This window comes from Pituophis catenifer, unplaced genomic scaffold (assembly GCF_029215685.1).
Source record: "Pituophis catenifer annectens isolate HBS135680 unplaced genomic scaffold, rPitCat1.0.hap2 SCAF_1, whole genome shotgun sequence".
Taxonomy (NCBI): domain Eukaryota; kingdom Metazoa; phylum Chordata; class Lepidosauria; order Squamata; family Colubridae; genus Pituophis; species Pituophis catenifer.
The window spans coordinates 14,015,206-14,038,226 of record NW_027256881.1 but is presented as its reverse complement, the minus strand read 5'-3'; the positions used below and the strand labels follow the sequence as shown (position 1 = coordinate 14,038,226).

General features: G+C 36.5%; 1 protein-coding gene across 1 annotated transcript in view; it reads right to left on the bottom strand.

Moving 5' to 3' along the window:
* Positions 1 to 23,021, bottom strand: part of ANKFY1 (ankyrin repeat and FYVE domain containing 1) — a 60,483-nt gene that overhangs the window by 35,987 nt on the left and 1,475 nt on the right. Inside the window, exons 2-7 of the mRNA XM_070932075.1 lie at positions 14,770 to 14,962; positions 12,928 to 13,046; positions 6,778 to 6,913; positions 3,182 to 3,305; positions 1,672 to 1,821; positions 462 to 627 (exon numbers count right to left, since the gene is read on the bottom strand). Of these exons, the coding sequence (XP_070788176.1) occupies positions 462 to 627; positions 1,672 to 1,821; positions 3,182 to 3,305; positions 6,778 to 6,913; positions 12,928 to 13,046; positions 14,770 to 14,962 (888 nt within the window). The remainder of the gene's footprint in view (positions 1 to 461; positions 628 to 1,671; positions 1,822 to 3,181; positions 3,306 to 6,777; positions 6,914 to 12,927; positions 13,047 to 14,769; positions 14,963 to 23,021) is intronic.

Here is a 23,021-nt window from a genome sequence, read left to right as displayed (position 1 = left end):
ACCTGTACTAAAACTCAATTCTGTCCTAATGACCTGAGTTTATATTAAGCCAAAATGCAATCATATGAACTTAACATGGCTTTTAGCCTTGCATGAAATATGAAACCAGCCAATGGTTGCTTGTGCAACAAATCATAGTTAAGCAAAATGTCACCTTACTGCAGTGGTTCTCAACCTGTGGGTCGCGACCCCTTTGGCGGTCGAACAACCTTTTCACAGGGGTTGCCTAAGACCATTGGAAAACACATATTTTCAATGGTTTTAGGAATAATTTTATGGTTGGGGGTCACCACAACATGAGGAACTGTATTAAAGGGTCACGGCATTAGGAAGGTTAAGAACCACTGCCTTATTGAATGCAGCAATAGTTACTCTGAATTCCTAGTGATTTGTCTGTTGAGAAATTCAAAGGCCTGCAACTATTAAATTCAGCCCACCCTGATCTGTATAAACATCTTTACCCCTTTGAATTGCTTTGTGCAACAAACTCCAGCCTTTCTTGTCCATCATATCCACATCTGCTTTGTGATTCACCAAGGTAGTTGCAATGCTTTCCAGCCTTCGAGAGAGTGCTAAGTCTAAAGCAAGGTCTCCATTGTGATCCAGATCGTTTAACTTTCCAGGTAGCTGCAGGAACAGAAACAGTGTACAAATGTCAGCCAGTGTAAGAATTCAAGGAAGAGAAGCAGTTACCAATCTTTTAAACCAGGATTCAAGTATCTGTTCCCAATGGAAATGCTAGGTATGAAGGGAAACCAGAAGGGCAACTTTTAGGAGATGGGAGAAGCCACAGCTTAATGAAGAAACGTATTTCATTTGGCAGAAGATCTATGATTCAGCTAAAGTTCAGACTCACTGACAATCAGAAGGAAAGAGAAACTGACTACATAGATCAGTGGCCTCAATATACAGAACAGCTTCATATAGAGCCATAGTGGCGCAGTGGTTACAATACAGTATTGCAGGCTCATTCTGCTAACTGCCAGCAGTTTGCATCTCACCACCTCAAGGTTGACTCAGCCTTCCATTTTCCCGAGGTCGGTAAAATGGGGACCCAGATTGTTGGGTACAATATGCTGACTCTATAAACTGCTTAGAGAGGAAAGTATAAGCACTGTGAAGCAGTATGTAAGTCTAGGTGCTATTGCTATTGATAAAAGTTCAATTGGATCAGTGTTTGCTAACCTTAACCATTTTAAGATGTGTGGACTTCAACTCTCAGAATACCCCAGTTAGCACTGAAATCCACACATCTTAAAATGGTTAAGGAAACACTGAATTTGATGCATTACAAATAAATATAGCAAAAACTATTCATTTTTATCCTTTAATTTCTTCACTTTTTTATTAGTATCAGTTGCTAGCAATTGTTCCTTTTAAAAAAAAAAAGTGCATGTGTGCTAGAAATATTCCAAAATGTCATGTGTTATAGACTGTAGACTATAGACTGTAGAGGCATCTCATCCTCATCCAGGCTATCTGAGAAACTGTCTCATCCCAATGGGATTGGCCTAGCCACCCATTACAAAAGGGATATGATGCAGATCTCATCAATCAAGTAATTCTGGCTGATGAGGTCCAGAAGAGTCTCTTCTGTCATGGCCACTGCCCACTGTCCTAGAGTTCCTGTAGGCAAGATGGGCGGCATATAAATAAATAAATAAATCCTACCTGTGAATCCATTTCAATAAGATATAGGAAAACAACATCTTCTCTCTCCACTTTAATAGCTTTGTGCAAAGGGAAATCCGTTTTAGATTTGATCATTTTATACAAGAGCTGAGCACTCATACTACTGAAGTCTTCTTTCCTCAAATCATCCTGCAAAGCATTAGGAAAAAAAAGATATAATTTTATTTCAATCTCAACAAACATTAGCCTAGTCTTCTAAATCATGCTATATATGAGAATGGCCACTCAGCAATTTTGACCGTGAATTCAGAGATTTTTAAAAGCAGAGGTCTGATTAAAAGTTCAGCGAGATTCACTAAAAAGGCAAGAAACAATTCTAAGCATCTGTTTATCTCAGAAAACAAAAATATTTATCCTTTTAAGAAACATGTCTCAACCTGGAAGCAAATGGATGAGGATATCTATGTTTCTCAGTTTTACAAATGACATCTAGTTAGATCAACCTATAAACTCAAAAAGAATAAGATCCAAGGAATTATATTGTGCTTTCAAGACAAAATAAATATCCAACATGACAAAGTAATGGCATTAATTAAGGAACTTCTGAGTTACAGTAAGTGCTGTGGTGTAAGACCACCTAAGACTAAGGAGACTGTCTTACATATTAGCCATTTTCAATTAGAAATCTTGAAGACTATCTATGCAGGCCGTACATCCTATTTATAAAAAGTACTGTACTTTAGTTTCTCCACATTAGAACCAGACCTTGCAGGAGAAAAAAAATAGAACATCTAAAATTTCTTGCTTTGAAAGGAAGGGAAAAAAACCCTCCCTTGATTCACTAAAATTTCTCTCCTGAAGAATACCAGTGTTGTAGTTCTGTACACAACTGTTTCCCTAGGGCTTGGATCACAGTTCTAAGAACATCTGCCCATATTTCATCATCCCAAACTACTAGCATATTTATCTGAAGACAGCGTGCAGGCTGATGTTCTTTAATGAGGCATTTTCTCCATGCCACAAAATGTTTTCAGAGAAGAAAACAGTTTTGAACTAAGCTGCAATTCAGTAATGACAGGCCAGAACTTCATGTTTTTGATGCAAACAGCACTTCTGCTGCTAATGCTATTTTAAGTAGCCAATCACCACTGATGTGAGGAAAAAACTGCTGGTTTCCTCATGTAAAAATAAAACTTCTCAGGACATGAAAAGTTAGGACATCATGGAAGAGGTTAAGCTAAACAATCTCTCTCTAACATGCTGACTTGTTCCATACAAGGAGGTTCTCTCTTTTTGTTTTTATCCACAAGAGCATCCATAGTAGGTTCTTTGTTCTGGGATGTAGAATAGACTATTGGCACAAAGCAAGGTTCACAAAAAATATGTTGTGCGTCAACAAATAGAACATACCAATATCTTAGCATAATTTCAAAGTTTACACAAAACTTGCATTGATAACCTGGATAACAGCTACACTTTTAGTGATTAGAAGTAAAAATAAGGATACAAATCCTCAAATATGTTTTTGAAGAGATCTCTTCATGCTTACCCAATGATTAGCAATTATCTCAGCACAATAGTTCATTAAAGTGCTGGCATTCAGCTCTTCTGCTGTTTGATAGAAGCGGATACAATTTCTTACATTTACAAGTGACATGACTCCTTTTTCACACCTATCAAGCAGTAAACACAAGAGGATCAGCAAGGACTAGTCACAGGAAAAAAAGTAAACAGAAAAGACATCATGGTATGAAATCAGCAGGAAGAACAATTTCATATTGTATTATTACAGTTGAATCCAAATTCCTTTTTGGCCTGGATCAGTTATTATTTTTCCAGGGCATCTTGGAAGCCAGATTCAAAATAAATCAGAGTCCAAAACCAATTCCAAATAATGTTTTCAAAATTGTTTTGAACACACGAAAATAACAGCAGTTAATTAACTCAGAAACACTTAAATTGTGGCACACAAAGAAGGAAAAGGATCAGAGAATCCGGAAGCAACTTTTTTGACTAACAGACTTTATTAAAAGATATGTATAAGTTTTTGTGAACTGCAGCTTATTTCATCAGATGCAAAAAAATGCCTAGACCAATATAGGATTTAAATTGGAGTGAGGTAAAAGGGAGGGGACATCAGGGTAGTTATCCAGATGGTTATATCTGAGACCTTATCAATTAACAAATGTAATGTGTTAAAAACCCTTTTATTTGTTGAGATCTTGATTTTCAAAGATGATCTGATTTTTTAAATGTACATGACTTCAGCAATTTATCACTCCATTGTGTGGTTAAAAGGCCTATTCCTCCCCTCCCCCCAAAAAAACACAGTTACTTGGAGGTATTTTGGCACTCAGCAGCTGGCCCACATTTGTAGTCTTTTGCAGCATCCTGCAGTCACAGGACCACGATACAATATTTTTTCTGCCAGAAACTGGTGTTTACTTCTGGTTTGTGGACAATGGATTCACTTAATGACTGTGGCATTTGTTTTATGACTGCCACCAAAAAAAAGACCATTAAATTAGGCACTGTCACCTGGTGACCTGCTTAATCAGGTCACTTTTGGTGTTGGTTACCACCTTTAAAGCGCTCCATGGCATCTTCGAAACCGCCTGCTGCTACCGATGACCTCCCACTGACCTGTGCGCTCCCATAGAGAGGGCCTCCTCGGGGTGCCATCAGCCAAACAATGTAGGCTGGCGACCCCCAGGGGAAGGGCCTTCTCTGTGGGGGCACCTACCCTCTGGAATCAGCTGCCCCCTGAGATAAGGAGGATCCAAGACCTCGGTGCCTTCCGCCGTGCCCTTAAAACTTTCCTTTTTCAGCAAGCCGGGCTGGTTTAACATATTTTTTTTAATATTTTTTAATTTTTAATTGCTTTGTTATCTTAAATTGGGGCCAAATTAATATATATCCTTTTAATTTTTTTTAATGTTTGTATTGTATGTTTTTATCTGGCTGTACACTGCCCTGAGTCCCTCGGGAGAAGGTGCGGTATATAAATTCGAGATAAAATAAAATAAAATAAAATAAATTAATGATGAACCCAACGTACAACTGTAATTCTGAGCTCAATTATGGTCATAAGTTGAGGACTACTTATAAAGACATAAAAAATTCATAGGTACAATAAACAGGATACACAATATTTATATTACAAATTTTATATGTTTTGTCGGTTTATTCTATTTTATGAAATTATTATATATTTCATGTACTGTACATACCTATGTGTTTACATATATCAAGAGGAATAAGAACTTAAGATAGAGAATGACAAGTTGATAGTAAAGTTATATGGATTTCTTACGCAAAAGTGAAACACTGTTAACACTAAGATTTAACACTAAGATAAGAACATCCAACTCCCAATAATTCTGGACACTTTACATCACGAGTGTCAAACTCGCTGCATCACGTTTTGTGACGTTTTCCCCATTCACGGAGCTGGGGTAGGCGTGGCACATCCGGCCTGCTGTCAGTCAGTTTGCTTTACATTCTAACAAGGCTAGAACAACAGCAAAAAACCTCTCAAGGAATGTGTGTCCAGAAAAAGTAAAAACATACAAATAGAACAAAAATATTAGAAGAGTTCACCAGTAACCATTCTGCAAGGCTTGGGGTAATATATTTTTAATGCCTTCTAGGAATGTCATCTTGTTGAGACTCTTATGAATCTCTGGGGAATGCCAGAGGGCAGGCACAGCAACATATTAGGCACATTTCCTAGATCCCACTAGATGGCATTTTTAAATTGAAAGGACTGCACCTATTCTGCCAGATTCTATTAGACAGGAAGAAACTATAGGCGATAGCTGGTCCCTCAAATAATCAGGTGATTTTATAGATGGCAACCAGCATCTTAAAATGTATTCAGAAGCCATCAGGCCATCAGTTCATCTGCCAGAACAGAGTTGTTACATGGACATATAGTGGCATGTCTTATTATTGCTTGTGCTGCCATATTTGGGACCAACTGTAATTTCTGGGGGGGCTTTCAAATGCAGCCCATGTAGAGCACATTGTCATACTCCATTCCTGAACTAAGGAGTAATTTCCTGACTGTAAGAATTATTTTGCAGCGGATCAGCCTGCTTTCTCCATCACTGGAAGTTTTCAAACAAAGATTGGATAACTATTTGTCTGGGATGATCTGAGGATTTCTGCTCTGAACAGGAGATTGGAGCAGATGATCTTTAAGATTCCTTACTTTATGATTCTATGATACACGAAATATAGACTAAAAATGGTCAGCAGATCAAACAATCTAGATTATAAAATGTAGCAAGCTAAGAATGTATTTGGTTATTGTGGAAGGCCTTTGGGTCTCAATTGGTGAGAATTATTGACACCAGATGTAGAATATGTGTAGATGTGCAATTATTAATTTTAATGGAATAATAGGTTTATTATTTATTGGGTTATTGCTGTTGCTCTCTGTGCACTGTCTAAACTCTTTTAAAGATTGAGGAAGATTTAACACACCCCTCCAAATTATCCTTTAAGATAATTTTACAAACCAAACCAAACCACATCTGAGGAAAATCATAAAAATACTATCCCAAATGCAAGAATTGTAGAATGCACAAATTGGAAGGCAATTGTACCAGGATGGGGGTTGAGCTGCAAGGATTATTGACATGTAACCATACAGCTGTTTAATAATCTCCAGCAAGAAGAAATCCACCACTGTTTAAATAGATGGTTCCATTGCTTATAATAGCTATTTTCATTAGAAAATTCCTTCTAATATTCATCTTAAATATCCTTTCTTTTCCTTCTAATCCAACAGTTCTCATCCTGCTAACAGCTTTAAGAGTGACCTAAAGCATATTCTTAATGTAGGCACATTCTTAACCTCATCCACAAAATCTGGCCTCATACGATCAGTACATCAGCTCCACAACTCAATAGCCTCTTTGGAAAACTCCTGTTTGCTTGCTCTGACTCCCTGGTGCCTGACCTGTTAGTAAAAATAGGCCAGTATGCTATGATGATATTGAACTAGAGATGGGGAGACCCAAGTTCTAGCCTGCTGTCAGTTCCCAGAGGAGCCAGCAAAATAACAATAATTGACATTGGATGAAATAGCCATGCCATGCTAATTAAAACAGAGGCACCACAACTCATTCAGAAGCTTGCCTTTCCCTGAGGAGTTGCAGCTGAAACCTGTTTGCTACTTTCATCAGCTCTGTCAGGAATACATCATCTTCTCGCAGCTCCAGCTCATCTGTGTAAATCCAACGCAGCATTGCCATGGCCACCTCGGGATCAGCGTCTGGTGGAAGAGCATCAATTATTATATTCCTATGGGGAGAAACACTGTTTTGCTTTGTAAGAGAGTAGCTTTAACACCCAGCAATAAGGAAACAATAAGTAAAATTCAGACCTCTGGTCAGTGCCAATCAGCACATGTCTTCACCCAACCAACCCAAGGAGGAAACACTGGCATAGACACAGATCAGACTGTAGCCAAGTATGGTATTTTTTGGCTTTGGCAGCTCTATGATTCCAAGCAATTGTGGCTTACTGAGAAAAACCATACGTTAAAAAAAGGTGTTGGCTTAGCACAGCAGGTAAACCCAACCAATGTCAATACAAATGGACTTATCAACAGGTGATTTGGAAAGATGAGAGATTTAAGAGGAAGATCTACGACAGTTCGGTCTCTATTATTGCAGATAATGAATCTCAAGAAATGATCGAATTACAGGTAGTCCTCAATTTATAACAGTTCATTTAGTGACCATTCAGTTACAACGGCATTGAAAAATGTGACTTATGACCATTTTTCACACTACCATTGCAGCATCCCCATGGTCACATGATCAGAATTCAGTTGCTTGGCAGTGGACTAATATTTATGATGGTTGCAGTGTCCTACAACCATCATAACCACCAGGGGTTACGTGATTCCCTTTTGCGACCTTCTGACAAGCAAAGTCATTGGGAAAGTCAGATTCACTTAACAACCATGTTACTAACTTAACAAATGCAATGATTTACTTAACAACTGTGGCAAGAAAAGTTGTAAAATGAGGCAAAACTCACTTAACAAATGTTTCACTTTGCAACATAAATTTTGGGCTCAACTGTGGTTGTAACTTGAGGATCACCTGTATTCAAAGTTTTATGTAAAATATGGTAATCAGCTCCAACCAGGAAGCACCCAATGCTTTGCTCCCTGACCTTCAGGATTTCTCTGGGCCTTGGCCACTCTGAAGCTGGCCATTTAACCATGCAAGGGAGCCTAAAGAGAAGACCAGCAGGAAGGGGAAAGCTTGGGAGACCATCAGGGGGCTGGATGGAAAGTAGGCCTCAGCCTACAGACTGTAACTGCACTTCATGGCCGGTTGATTCTTTAGGCTACTTTACATAGCTGAGTGGCCAGCTTCAGAACAGTTGCCAAAAAAAAAAAAAAAAAAAGACAAGGTCTTATTTTGGGGGTACCTTTACGGAAGAGGGGTCCATTGTAACTTTGAAAGTAGCTAATCGACCAGTCATAAATCAAGGATTATCTGTAGTCTATTTTGTTGTGGGAATTTATCCACAGAAAAAGATTTATTGATAAATAAAAATAAGGATGCTCTATTCTTATCAAGATGCAACTAAAAAAAACTAAACTATAATCTAATTCCATAGCCTATTCAGATATGGAATGTCTTTTCAATGTCTTTTATTGATGACATTATTATTAGTTTAATCCCTTTATAGCTAAGGAAATATAGTATAACCTTTGGCTACAATGATGTTACACATATTGCTATCAAAATTTAAAAATACATGACTTTCTCTTTTTACTTCCCATTCCTTTTTTCATGTTATATCATTTTTTTTCAAATTGTCAAGTTGAAATGAAGTTTACCTTCTTTTGATGGATCTATAAATAATCTTGGACCTTCTCAGTCTGAAAAGTGGGGCATTAATAAATAAAAATAATGTTGTCAGGAGAGCTCTATTTTTAAAATATTGATTTGTTATTTTAAGGTATTCCCTTTGTCCAATGTTGTACAAATTTGCAGAGCCTACGGATCCTATTATAAACATTAACAGAATGTGTAACAAAATTCTGATTTAATATTGCTTTAGTTTAACATTTGTTAAAACGATGAGTACATCTACAAAGCAGTAAGGCATCAGTAGTATAGTACTGTCTTATGAATTAACAAGTTTTTTTTTTTTTAAATTTGATTTATATGCCGCCCTTCTCCGGAGACTCAGGGCGGCTTACAATGCGTTAAGCAATAGCCTTCATTCTTTTGTATATTTTATACAAAGTCAGCTTATTGCCCCCACAAACTGGGTCCTCATTTCACCTACCTTAGAAAGGATGGAAGGCTGAGTCAACCTTGAGCCTTGGAGAGATTCGAACCAGCAGAAATTGCAGGCAGCTGTGTTAATAACAGGGTGCATTAAACCACTGTACTATCAAGGCTCTTTTATTCCTTGCTTTTATGCTTTTTTTTGTCAGATTTTTAAGCTGCAAGATTTGTTAACTATAAGGTAAACATACCTCATAGTATGTCTACTAAACATACATTTAGAAATACCCCAAATGAATATATAAATAGATTCTCGTTACTTAAGCCCCCACAGCTGCTCTTTTAAGGCCAAGATATTAATGATGTAATGATTTAAATTGACAGAGCTGTTGGCTTTTCGCCCCTTTGCAGGGGTGAAAAGCAGTATATGATAACACTGTCTGCTGTGAACTTTTAGAAATTAACACGAGGTGGGGCCAACCCATGAACCTCAGAAACTAGTAATAGCAATACTATTAGTGATATTTATAACTGTTACAAGATGAATTCTGGCTGTCTGCCCATCTTCTAAAAAGCAGAGCAGGCTGGCTGAAGTACTAATATTAGGAGTCTTACAGCCAGGGGCATATGGGACAAGACAGCCATAAAAATGTGCTACCTTTTTATGAGGTTTAATAAGCAGTCCTTGTTCTAATACTCCAAAGGCATTACAATCCCTGATATTACTTGACTGGTTCTCTTCAATTCTCTCTCCGTTCATCATATTCCAACATCAGAAAATAGGCTATAAGCAAGTGATATTGATGTAAAAATACTCCAAATTTCTGTTTTTATGGGGATTAGACTAGCAAATTGGGGATCCTATCAGAAAAAAGGACAGGATCTAATTCAAATCCACAGTTGGCCATATATCTGGCCCCCTTTTGGACATCACTTGCTCTCAGCCCAATATATTTTGTGCATCTATTAAAAAAAATGGGTGAGGAAAAATTATTAATTCTACCAATAAATCGCTTCAAGGAAGGAAAACTTGTATTGTGTAGTCAGCTCACAATAGGTATTTATAACAATGTTTACTCTAATTAAAAAGGATTAAAGGGATACAGTTAACCCACAAAACCACACAAAATTATCAAAGAGCCATAAACACTCAAGAGAGGCCACTCAGGAGCAATTACATCTAATGCCCTTATCATCTCTGAATTCCAGAGCTTGGTTAGGTATGTGGTAGAACTGCTTTCCAAACTATCAGGAAGACACCAAAATGTCTGCTTCATATCAGTCAGATCCTAACTGCTGCCTCCATTTCAGAAGTCATACAGTAGATACCAACAAAATGGATGGTAATGAAGAAAAAAAACAACTTTGAAAAAAGACAGATTACAGTGTCTTCTATCTTCAAATCATTATCCATTGTTAATGGTCCATTGATCCATTAATGATCCATTGTCAAATCGTTGCCTACCAGAGTCAAATGTGGACTTCGGTTTGCCTCAGCATCCTATATGAACCCAGCCACTGCGATCTGTAGATTGCAGCTTAGTGTGTTGTGTGAACAAATGTGGTTTATTATGAAGGGGAAATCCACTGTCCTAGCCTATTCAGTTAACAATGGAGCTGAAACGGAATTTGAGCACAGGTCTATACTAGACCAAGTCACATGCATTAGAACTGTAACTCAACCAGTGTAAAGCTTTCAGAATATCAGGGTTATATTAAAACAGCCCTTATTGCACATCAACAGTGGCTTTTCCTGAAATACATTACAAAATGCTGGGGGCAAGGAATCCAATAAAGTCCCATATCTATTTATTCAGAAATACACCCTAGAGAAATAAATAAGACTAACTTTTGGATAAATCTATATACAGTCTTTTTGTGCTTTAGAAGATGTACTCAAATTGAGAATCTGATTTGGCAATTATATCTGTGAACATTTCACAACCCAACAATTTTAATATTATACCCTTTCTTTATACAGTTACGGAGGATCAGAGTAGTGTAAAATTTCAAATTCCCTTTATGTAGGTTTTAGTAATTTTATGAAACACATATTATATACTACTATTACTAATTTTAGCAAATGTTAATGATTGTGCTTTTTGGGGGGCAATGTACATGTAGACCTATAAAACTGTCTACCTGAATGTACCAATAATTTAGGGCAATTTCAATCTGATTGGTAGTGTTTTCACTCTTTATGAAATTAGTGCTGTGGAACCCAATGCATTTTAAGATATAGAAATTTACTTTTGTGAGGGGGAAAAAAGTAAATGAAAAAAAATATTCTGGAAAGTTTCTCATTATATAGATCAGTTATTTTCAAGCAACAAGATTCTTTTTAATAAAATATTAAAGATTGATGCAGGTAGTCCTCAACGTATGACCATAATAGAGCTCAAAACGTCAGTTGTTAAGCAAGAGTTAAATGAGTTTTTCCTCATTTTATGACCTATTTGCTACAGTTGTTAAGCAAATCACTATGGTTGTTAAATGAATCATGCAATCATTAAGCAAATCCAGCTTTCCACACTGACTTTGCTTATTGGAAGCTGGCTGGGAAGGTTACATGACCCCAGGACAGTGCAATTTCCATAAATATATGCCAGTTGTCAAGGGCAAAAATTCTGATCATATGACCATGGGGATCTATAACAGTAGTATGAAAATCAGTCATAAATCACTTTTTTTCAATGTCGTGGTAACTTCAAACGGTCACTAAACAAGAGGTTGTACGTCTGCGACTACCTGTACATTAATGTCAGCCTCAATGGATAAACTAGGTAGAAATCACAACTAGATGAGCTAATTCTACTTTATGTTAAATTACATGACAAAATCTTGCAAGTCTGAAAGTACAATTCTCACCTCCTTCTCCCATACTAGGGGTGTCAAACTCACAGCCCGCAGGCCAGATGAATCATGCGCTGGCCACCCCCACCCCCGGTTTAGCGAAGGGGAAAAAAAGTCACAATACATCACGTGACGTGATACCACGAGTTTGACATCCCTGTCCTATACAGCCTGAGAAACTAGGGAGGGTCTCTTCTGAGCCTCCTGCCTCAACCACTATCCAACCACTATTTGACCATTTCCTTGACAGCGTCTCTTTGCCCAGTCTCCCAAGATCTTTTCCACATATCATAATAAATGAATAATTTTATTTATGTATTTATTTTTTGCCTGTTTTTATACTGCTTCTCTTGCACTCATTTTCAAGTGGTATATACAAATTATTAGATATAGAAATAAAATTACAATACATTAAAATTAATAAACATAAAAGCACAGAAATTAAAATAGTTGGGAGAAAAGAACAGTCTGAAACATTTGAGCCCTGAATGGAGAAAGATAGCATAATTCAATATGTTGATTAGAAAAATATAAAAGTACTATCCAGTATGAAGCTTGATATATCTTAACATGTTTTAAAATGACTTATTTTATAACATAAATCCCAGCAGCTCTATTTATCTCATTTAAATGTCAGTCCAGAGCATTTTTCTTGGACAGTAACCTTATCCCAGAATCTAGCTTTTAGGGAAGAGTCATAAATTTTTGACAGAGGAAAAAAACCCGAACAAAACAGAAAAGTGGCCAAATATCTAACTTATGTTTCCAAAGATAAAAATGCTGGAATTGCAATAGCTGCCTTACAGAATAGACATTGATGCTTTCAGAAAGCAATTATGAAAACCAAAAGAATAATCAGTTATCTTCAACAACTTGATTTCCTTTCTGTCTCAGAGACTTACTGTATTTAATAAGATGAAAAAGACTACCATACCTAACACCCATGTCATTAAAATTAAAGAGGTATAAGCTTCCAATTTAACTGGCACTAAACACTTAACATGTTTGAAAGATAAATGCTTCATAATTAGAAGATTGAGTACAATTTTTGCAAGCTGAGCATCTCCTCTTGAAGGATAAAAATATAACCTCTCCTCCCAAAGGCATTTTATGTTTTTATTAATCTTCCCAAGGCAGTGAGTACTTCTCCAATCTTTCACTCACACACAGCACTAACCTGACAGATCTAGCTCAGCCGTTGACACTAAGTTGGCCAGACTCCAAGCCTCACTCCGGGCTGCCAATACAAATTTGTGAGCGCTGATGTACCTGTCTCCCACCTTGATCTTCAGGTCACTGAAGAAACAGAACAAACATAACTTTGGATTAGATGACTTGGTATTCTGCTAACCACAACATCAAATTGGAAGAAATCAGATGAGTCGCAGTGGGGACATAGTAAAACATGGGTGCTTTCCATGTACTTTGACCCTTTGACTCTTAATTCACACACACACACACACACACACACACACACACTTCTCTAAACACTTCTCACATATGCCATCAAATTTCAGCAACAAGCCTTAAGCTTTTCAGTGGCACAATCCTTGACTCTGCTCATTCTCATGTGCGGAGTTCATTTTCAAGAATGCATCCCTCAAGAAAAGACACCAAAATAATGCCCAGAACAGCTTGCTAAAGGATAAGCCTCAGTCTTTTGAAAATATAGCTTGAACTTAATTCCACATCTTGAAACTCTAATGCACAAAAGCAAACTAGTTCTTGTGTATTTGGATCTAATAAGCAGGTATATACATAGAAGTATGCAGGCTATTGCTATAATGCACTGTAAGCCGGCCTGAGTCTACGGAGAAGGGCGGCATATAAATTGGACTAATAAATAATAATAAATAAATAATAAATAATGTACAATGGCTGTGTTTGTATATAGTTAAATACTTGGAAGATAAATTCACAAAAAATACTAAGCTTAGTTAGTCATACCCTAACTAAGTAAGGCAGTTGTTAAATGAATCATGCCTGATTTTATGACCCTTTTTGGCATGGTTATAGTTTAATGAGTGAACATGGAAAATGGGGTAATTTCATAAAAAGATTAAATATGTTATATGAATGCCGTCAATGTGCTTGAGATTCAGCGAGGTATAGAGCCTCAAACTAGATTATAGAGAATCCTCAACTTGCAACCATAGTTGGGACCAGAATTTTTGTTACTATACAAGGGAGTTGTTAAATGAGTCATGCCCGATTTTATGACCCTTTTTGGTATGGCAGTTAAGTGAATCATAGCAGTTGTTATATGAATCATGTGATTGTTAAGCAATTCCAGCTTTCTCCATTGACTTTGGTTGGCTGGGAAGGTCACAAATGGTGATTACATTACCCTGTGATGCTGCAACCATCGTAAATTCCTACCAGTTGCCAAACACCTGACTTGATCATGGGCTGCTGCAATGGTCACAAATGTGAGGACCAGTTCTAACTCGCTCTTTTGAGTGCCACTGTAACTTCAAAGAGTTGCTAAATGAATTGTAAATTAAGAACTATCCGTAGCTTATCACAATAACAATTGCTTCACCTACTGAGAAAGAAATGGCTCTCAGTCTGTTACAATATATGGGCAAGAAAGAGAATGAAATGAGATACAAAATTTGAACCTTGCGTATGCTGCAGTAGGCTTTCTGAATAGAAATAAAAGAAATAGTAATAAGGAATTAGAAATTAGGATAGGATAGGATAGATGGGATGGGATGGGATGGGATGGGGATGGGGATGGGGACAGGATTCTTTATTGGCTAAGGTGTGATTGGACACACAAGGAATTTGTCTCCAGTGCATAAGCTCCAGAGATAAATTCCTTGTGCATAAGCTATTTTAAAAGCTTCTTTATTACCTGTAATAAAAGCATCTTATCAGATCTACACCTTGATTTTTTGGTTGCAAGACTTCTAAATTTGAGTACTGGTTGTAGTAAACCCTGATTGTAGTAACCCTGAATGTTATACCATAGGAACCACCCATGGTTTCGCTACCATTTTGGGGTGAAATCTCTTACCTATATTGCTCCTGCTCATACAATTCTGCCACAATGGTAAGCAGTCGACTGATGAAAGAGTCACTGGCATTCTCTTTGTTTGACTGAGCAGCTAGGAGGGTACATTTTCTCTCTGTTTCTGTCAGTTTTTTCTGCAATTTGACATATTCCTGACGGAGAAGCATCAAGTGTTTTTCCAGTTTTGCCACCTCTTCTGCAAAAATAAGCACACAAAAACAACAAAAAACGGTAACTGAATGGTACAACACATGACTTGCTTGAACAAGACCCCAGCTAGATTGTTCTCCACTAGGACCAGTGAAAGGTAGACAATACTAGCAAGGCACATGCAAACTAGGATAACCATGATTATCCAGGGGAAAAAAAAAACAATCAACATTCACTGTCTGGCACTGCCATTTTTAGGACTGACCCAAATGATTCCAAAGATTATGGAAATCCAACAATCCTTTGACATTCAGTTAAATTTATTAACTGGGACAGTAAATTGAACAGTGGGCCAGAGCACACAGTTGTAGTTGATAGGTTAGAGAGTGCTGGCTCATGCATGAGGCAATCTACGCTGTGGGTGAAAAGGGGGTGTTTCCCTTTTTCTTCTTTGTGCTATGTATCCTGTTTGATTTACCTCATGATGTTCCTGATTATGTTCTCTGCTGTAAATATAAATGTAAAATACATTTATTTATATAAAACTACTACTTTGTATCAGTGTCTCCAACTTTGTTTGGACAGCTGCTGTGCAGTTCCTTGACAAACACCTTAGCCACTACACCAGACTGGCCTTTTATTATACCTACAATATTCCTAGCATTAGTGATAAAGAGAAATGGCTGATTCTCATTCTCAGCCAATTCTGAAAACATAAAGGTTGTTAGTTCTATACACGTGAGGGTGAACCGATGGCGGAGCCATTTCTGCAGGCATGCAAGCCATCACCCTAGATCAGCTGCACCGCGCATGCGTGTGCGCCTCCCGCTGGCCAGCTGATTTTCAGGTCTCTGTCGCACATGCGGGAGACGCGCATGCATGCTCATGTCACCCCTCCTCTCCCAGAAGTCTCCATGTGGCCCATTTTGGATGCCAGGTAAGAACAGGGCTCGCACGGAGGCTCTGGGAGGGTGAAAAATTGGCCTACCGGAAGTCAGGAAACAGGCCGTTTCTGGCCTCCGAGGGCTGAGGGAGACTATTTTCGCCCTCCTGGAGGCTCCAGGAAAGCCTCCGGAGCCTGTGGGCGGCGAAAAACGGGCCTCCCAGAAGTACTGGAAGTCCGGAAATGGGCTGTCTGGAAATGGGCCAAGGGAGGCTGTTTTTGTCCTCCTGGAGGCTCCAGTAAAGCCTCCGGAGCCTCCGGAGCTTATGGAGGGTGAAAAACGGGCCTACCGGAAGTCCAGAAACAGGCCATTTCCAGCCTCGAGAGACTTCAGGGAGGCCTGCTAGACCCAAAATTGGGTGGGGGAGCACAGGGAGTCGCACACGCCTGTGCAGGGGGGCGGAGCAACACGGGGGATTGCGCGCGCATATGTGGGGGGCAAGGCATGTGGGGGGCATTGCATTACACACTTTTGGCACCCAAGGAAAAAAAGGTTAGTCATCACTGTTCTATACCATCAGCAAGATGAATCTATAGAGAGATGAATCTGATAGTTTGTTGCAAAGTAGCACCATTAAATGCCTAAACAGACAAAATTGAGTGAATTCTATAGGTCTGTTCCTATGGATTTAAGCCCTTAGCACACCAACCATGTGTGAGGGCAGCCTAGTCAGGCTGCTCAGTTACTGAATCAATTTGCAGTATCTTACAATGGTAAAGCAATTTTTCTCTTATAAAACCCAACAGCAATAACCATTTCTTTTCTATCAAGTCCTAGCCACAGGAAGATTTTCTTTAAAAAAAACCACAGATATAACATTAACTGGCTGTTTCAACAAATGGGTTTACTTTGATCCTTGGGTTTTTCTTATTTTGATTGTCGTTGTTTTAACTAGGTTTTAATCTTTTTGATCTTTTATTATTGTATGTTTTTAACTTGTGTTCGCCGCCCTGAGTCCTTAGGGAGAAGGGCGGCATATAAATTTTTGGTAAATAAATAAAATAAATAAATAAACTGTGTTTTGATGCAATGCACCAAAGACTGGGAAAACATAGAATATTTCTTTTGTGGTTTTTACATCAGTAATATAAAAACTATGAATATATATAAAATCCTTTTACATAAAGAAAGAAAAATTGCATTGCCATATTAACTAAGAGCCTAAACTCTAGTATTAGAAAATCTATATCCAGCTTCAAAACTTCTGTAGGCCAATTCTTTCGTTTTTAAATGTTATTTCTGAATTACTCAGTAGGGTAAAGATCAAGGTCAATCAGTACAATGAGGATAATGTATAGTACACTAACTTTTTGCAAAGATTAGTGGGGGTTGTTTCATAGTAGCAACTTCCCATGTAGCAACTTTCCAATGTGTTCAGGAATCTGAATGAAATATGTGGTCTAGCATTGTTACTCAGTTTTGAGATTAAATTTCAAGTAAGAAAATGGGGGAAGGAATGCAATAAGATCTTTGATAAAAAGGGAAAAGCTCCAAGAAGAAAACCCTACAATAAAACTTAATAAGAATTTCATACTTAGTGGATTCTATGTTTAACATTCACATCAACTTTATTCACATGTTTAATAACGTATTTAGCAATAACTGGAATCCGTTTAAGTAGTAACCAACCATAGCCAAATATATCCATCTCAATGGATTGTACCTATCATACTAAGTCACAATGTGAATTAGTCTTAGTCCTGTGCTTTGGGTAAATCCTTTACTGCAATTTATATAAGGGATCAGCAATATTTAAAGGAGATTGCTATAAGATATTGCACAAACAAAGCTTAAGTATTGACATATTCAATAAACCACTGGTTCAGCGTGTCGTTTGAAGCCAGTCAATACAAGATTTTTCCTTCCCTTGCTTTGCTTCTGTGAAATATCGAAGTGGTAAGCAAAATTTATGGGAACAGAAAAGTTTGAAAATTAACTTAGTCCTAACATATCCAGGGTGGATAAAAATCAATGATTTTTTTAAAAAAATCAAAAAAATCAGATTTTTTTTTAAAATCGGATTTTTTTTTATTTGAATCGGATTTTTTTGATTTTTATCGAATTTATTTTAATAAAAAACTTTTGGGGTAAAAATCTATCGTAAGATAGTTTTCTATTTAAGATACATAAATAATTTAGTTTATTCAGCATGAAATGGAGCTTAGTTATATAGCATGAGGCTGTATATTCTGCAACACTGGGACTATCAGTGAGAACAGTGGGTCAAAGTAGCAGAGATGACAGTTGCTCTTTAAAAATTATGATTTAAATCGAGTTGATTTAAATCAAGCCTTTTTACTAGTGATTTAAATCATGATTTAAATTGTGATTTAAATCAACTCGATTTAAATCAAATCCACCCTGAACATATCCTTAAAAATGGTGAGTTATCCTCACCCAGTCATCTGTAGGGGAGATGAATGGCATAAAAATGTAATAAAAATAAAAATAAATAACAGCAGGTAAGTCAGTTTGATCTAGTGGTTCTCAACCTGTGGTCTGTGGACCCCTGGAGGGGATCATTAGATTGTCACAGGGGTTCGCGAAAGGCTTGAAATGTTATGATTTAAATCTTAAGTCTTGGGAGTCTGTGGCCACAAAAGGTATTTAAAGGGGTCCGTGGTGAAGAAAAGATTAAGTGGGTTAAGGCACCAGGCTAGAGGATAACTTCTAGTCCTGTCTTAGACATCAAAGCTGACTGGGTGACTTTGGGCCACTTACTCTCTCTCAGCCCATCCCATCTCACAGGATTGTTGCTGTGGGGAAAATAGGAGGATAAAGGATTATTGCCTTTGAGTTATCTATAAAAATAATAAAGGAGGGAAACTAATGAAAAAATTAAACATTATTTTAGTAAGCTTTCTTCATTAGTGGTCTCTGAATGGCATATATGTTCAACAGTAGTTTATGAGTAAGAAGAGGCCAGATAAGTCATTGAGTTCAGCTCCATATTCAGTTTAAAACATCCTCAAATTTTAATGTCTGCCTAACACATCAAGTCTAGAAAAGCTTTCTTTCTCCTTTGATAATAGCCATAAGTGCCCTTTTTGCTAGAGTTGTTTTCCTAATATTCACCTGGAATCTGCCTGCATCACTTATATTCGGCACTCAAAAATAATAGATAATAGAACTTAGTCTTTTTCTATCTAACATTTGTTTAGGTACTTGAAGAATGCTACGGTGAGGAAAAACAACTCTTATCATTTTCCTCAAAGTTAAATATGCCCAATTGTCTCAATATTTTCTTGTTCCCAGTTCCCTGATTATCATTTCTGTGTCTTTCTTTGCATCTGCTCCAGTTTGCCTGAATTCTTCTTAACATAACACACAACATAAGATTAGATTAACAGACAATAAAAATGTCAAGCAGAAACATTTTTCTTCTAGCAAGGCTGGATGGACTTCAACTACATGATTCTTTCAAACATTTCAACTTAAACAGATATCGACATTCTTACAAATGCAACAAGAACCAAATTCCTATCTGGGTGACAGAAGGGGCTGGAAAAATCAATTATGCCTCTGAAGCAAAATGTTATTAATTGCCAAAATTTTCAGACTGACATGCTGCTAACACAGCCAGGAACTCTGTAAGAAAATCAAGTTCCCTTCCTTCAGATACTAAAGGTTACAGTATTGATCAGAGAACTTTTATTGAATAATGAGTTAGCTTTACATTTAATACTTTTATCTGCACAATCTCTTGATCTAGCTACAAAGGAGATTCAGTCTGCTTATTCAAACTTTTAAGGAACAAATAAAGTTAATTCAACTGACTGCAATTCTGTATTTTATGCTCCCTGGCTTTTCCCCAAATCAATTATTTTATCATGTAAGCATCCCCTAAATTCCCACCCTGTCCTGAAAAAAATATTAATAGGGCAATCTTAAACTTATTTATTTTTAAATTGTACCTTATCTCTAGGAGTTTCAAATGTCCTTGCAAAAAAAATACATTTCCAATTTACCACACAACAGAAAATTTATGTGCAAGATAAAAATGGCAAGCCAACAATAACCTAAATATAATTTTTAAACAACAACCAATTAAAATTAAAGCAGTTTATTAAAATTACAAATTGAATGGCTTCCTAATGAGGTAGGGGGAAGGAAAGTGCAGTAGCTTGGAGTAGCCCTACAAAACAATATTTCTCTGTTCTTCTGGAAATTGTTCACTAACAAGCTGAAAAAACATTATAGCTACACAAAGACCCAAATTCACTGGAGAAAGGGTAGGAGAAATTTATCAGTTATTACTTATTTACATAAACTACTGCTGAAATAAATTACAACTATAAAATACAAAAAAAGCCTGTGGATTTTCAGAAAATGAGTTTTCATTTATGTAAAACCATCTTTCCCAATTTGGTATCTTCCAGATGTGCTTAAACTACAACTTTGAGACTATCTGCAACCTTTGGCCCTGTTAGCTGGGGAATTTCTCAAGCTGCAGCAATACAACTTATCCTACATTTAACCCAGGATTGTCTAAAACACATTGTTAAAAAGAAAACAGGTTACAGTTTTATTAAACTTTATTAACTCATATATTTGCTCAAAGTATATTGGATGTGCTTTATTTAAGTTAATTGTTGCAAGGATAAATGTATATATATTATGGGAAAAGGTGTTTGATCCCCTCAATGAAAGAATGGCTAAATTGTAGGAATATCCTTCAATGTCCAGAGTACTAGAAATATTGGAAATCTTTTATTTGTATTTTATTCTCTATCCCTTTTTTCCTGTTCGCTTATACTTTAAAGTGCTTAATTAAAAAAAAAGAAATAAGATAAATATAAAAATATGTTTAACAGACGAACAATTCTTACATGGTGGAATGCACAACTCATGTTATGTTTCCCCCATCCCTAACGTACCAAGCACAAATTTTAAAAATGCCAATTTTGATTTATAAATTTTGATTTATAAACCCTAACCCTAAAAAGATTTTGGCCTGTATGATTAGCATATAAACCTAAACAGATTCTTCCATTGCTGCCCGGCTTACTATATTTGATACTGTGCAGTGATAATGCAACATTTTACTGTGTAAGCCTCTTACTTTTGAAATTCTCACCTTCAGAACCACTTATTATTTAGGAATATTATTAACTTCTTTTATTTTAAACACTTTCAGGTATTCTACTTATTGTTTGCCATATACACTGTTTGTTTTTTTTTAAAGGCTTGAATACATACTTTTATGGACATCTGCAGATAGACACAAGCTATTTCCTAGGAAAAGCAAGCTAAATCAGATTTTAAAATCTCAATAATACCTTTTAAAGTATGGCATCAAGTTGATGGCAATTATTAGTCTTATACTGTGCACAATATTTGTCTTAAATTTTCTTTTAGGAATCCAGTGTATCATTTCTTGATGCCCAGGAAGCTGCGATTTTCCAAGCCTAGATTTATCTGCCAAAAATGACAGAATTTAACTATTCTTCAGCCATAGAGACATATTCAATATTCAACAGTTACTGTTTGGAAAGCACAAGTAGTTCTACACAATGATATACTATTATTTTTCTAGTTGTTAATCAAATATTTGTTTAGTTGACTGGCTGAACTCTGAAGCCTTATTTTTCAAATACCGGTAACTTCTTTCAAGAACTGCCAGCAGCTTATTTTTTAAAGAGGCATTGCCCTTAATTGCATAATAGGAAATGCCTTTTCTAAGATGATGACATTCATACAGCATATTATTTAAAGATAAGCTACATATACTTTTACTTCATAATTTTTTATTCACTGCAATTTTATTTAGATCTGATAAAATAAACACAAATAATTTAATAAAATATAACAGAGCTTTAGTTATTGTAAAACCATGCCTCAGAGAATTAAGTTTCACTCTGCAAACCTCCCCTACAGTAACATTTCTGCTGTGCTGTCTATCTACCAAACTTCTGCACAGGAAACAAGCACACTACAAAGTAATGCAGAAGAGGAAAAGAATCTGAACAAGTTGGTCATCTTCCAGTGAAATTCTAGAATTCTTCCTTTTCTCGAACAATGCTTTCTTAAAAAGAAAAACAGAGAACACAGACTTCTGGCAGGAGGAGGAAGTCAAAATCTGCAAAATCATCAACCTACTGACAACAGCTTCTGTACTGTTTTCACATTTGCTTTCAAAATTTTTTTAAGATTTCAGGAAAATGGACCATAAGTATTTTAAATTAGTAAAATTTCTTATATAAAAACATAAAGGACTAGAATAACATTTTATCTCCAATTTAAAGGTTATAAAATACATTCATTCTATTTTAAACTATCTTGTGTTTATTTCTGTATTGTTCTTTCAACATGGAAATTACACTTATACTGTAAAGTAGAGTGGGCAAAATGAACAATGCGTCAAAATTTATTGAGAATGCATTAAAGCATGACATCATAACTGGTTTTCAAATAGATCAGCATTACAATAATTTTGTTTCAGGCTGAATCCATTAAGAATATACATTTTAAAGAGACCAATTACTTTTCAGTATCCAATTACTGTTCAGTATCCTGTCTTATTCAAAATTAGGTCAATCAAGAACCAATGTAGAATAATTAATTCAAATTCTTACTCATTTAGGAAACCTTTTCACTTATCTTGCCCAAAACACTTTCTTTCAGCTCGAATTAACCAACAGGAGATGGGCAGAAAAGTGCAATTTCTGTATTATGGTAGGAAGTATCAAGCAATCACATTAAGCCAAATAGTTCATTGGGCTGGGCATTCATGTTATGTGAATTTAATAACTGTATTTTATTAATCTGGATTTAGATTTAAGCATCTTGGCTGGCTCCCTCGACCAAGAAATGGAGATGAGCACCATGTCCTAGATGTAACTGACAGGAAAATCTTTACCTTTTTATAATAATCATAGGTGCCTTTTTAGGCCCACAACCCCTTACTGCTTCTTTCATAGGTATTATACACTAACTAGATTCAACACCTGGTTAGTTTGACTGTAGCTTACAATGTGGCTTTTAAATTGTGAATTAGGCTTATTCAGATGAATCCGGCCACTTGTTCAACAAACTTTAATTAAAACTGTAATATAGCATAACATAGGAATCATGATATAATGTGATATGTGAATTCAGCCTACTGTGAATGCTGTATAACCATTTAAAACAACCTTGGGTCTTGAAATTCCATCATTAGCC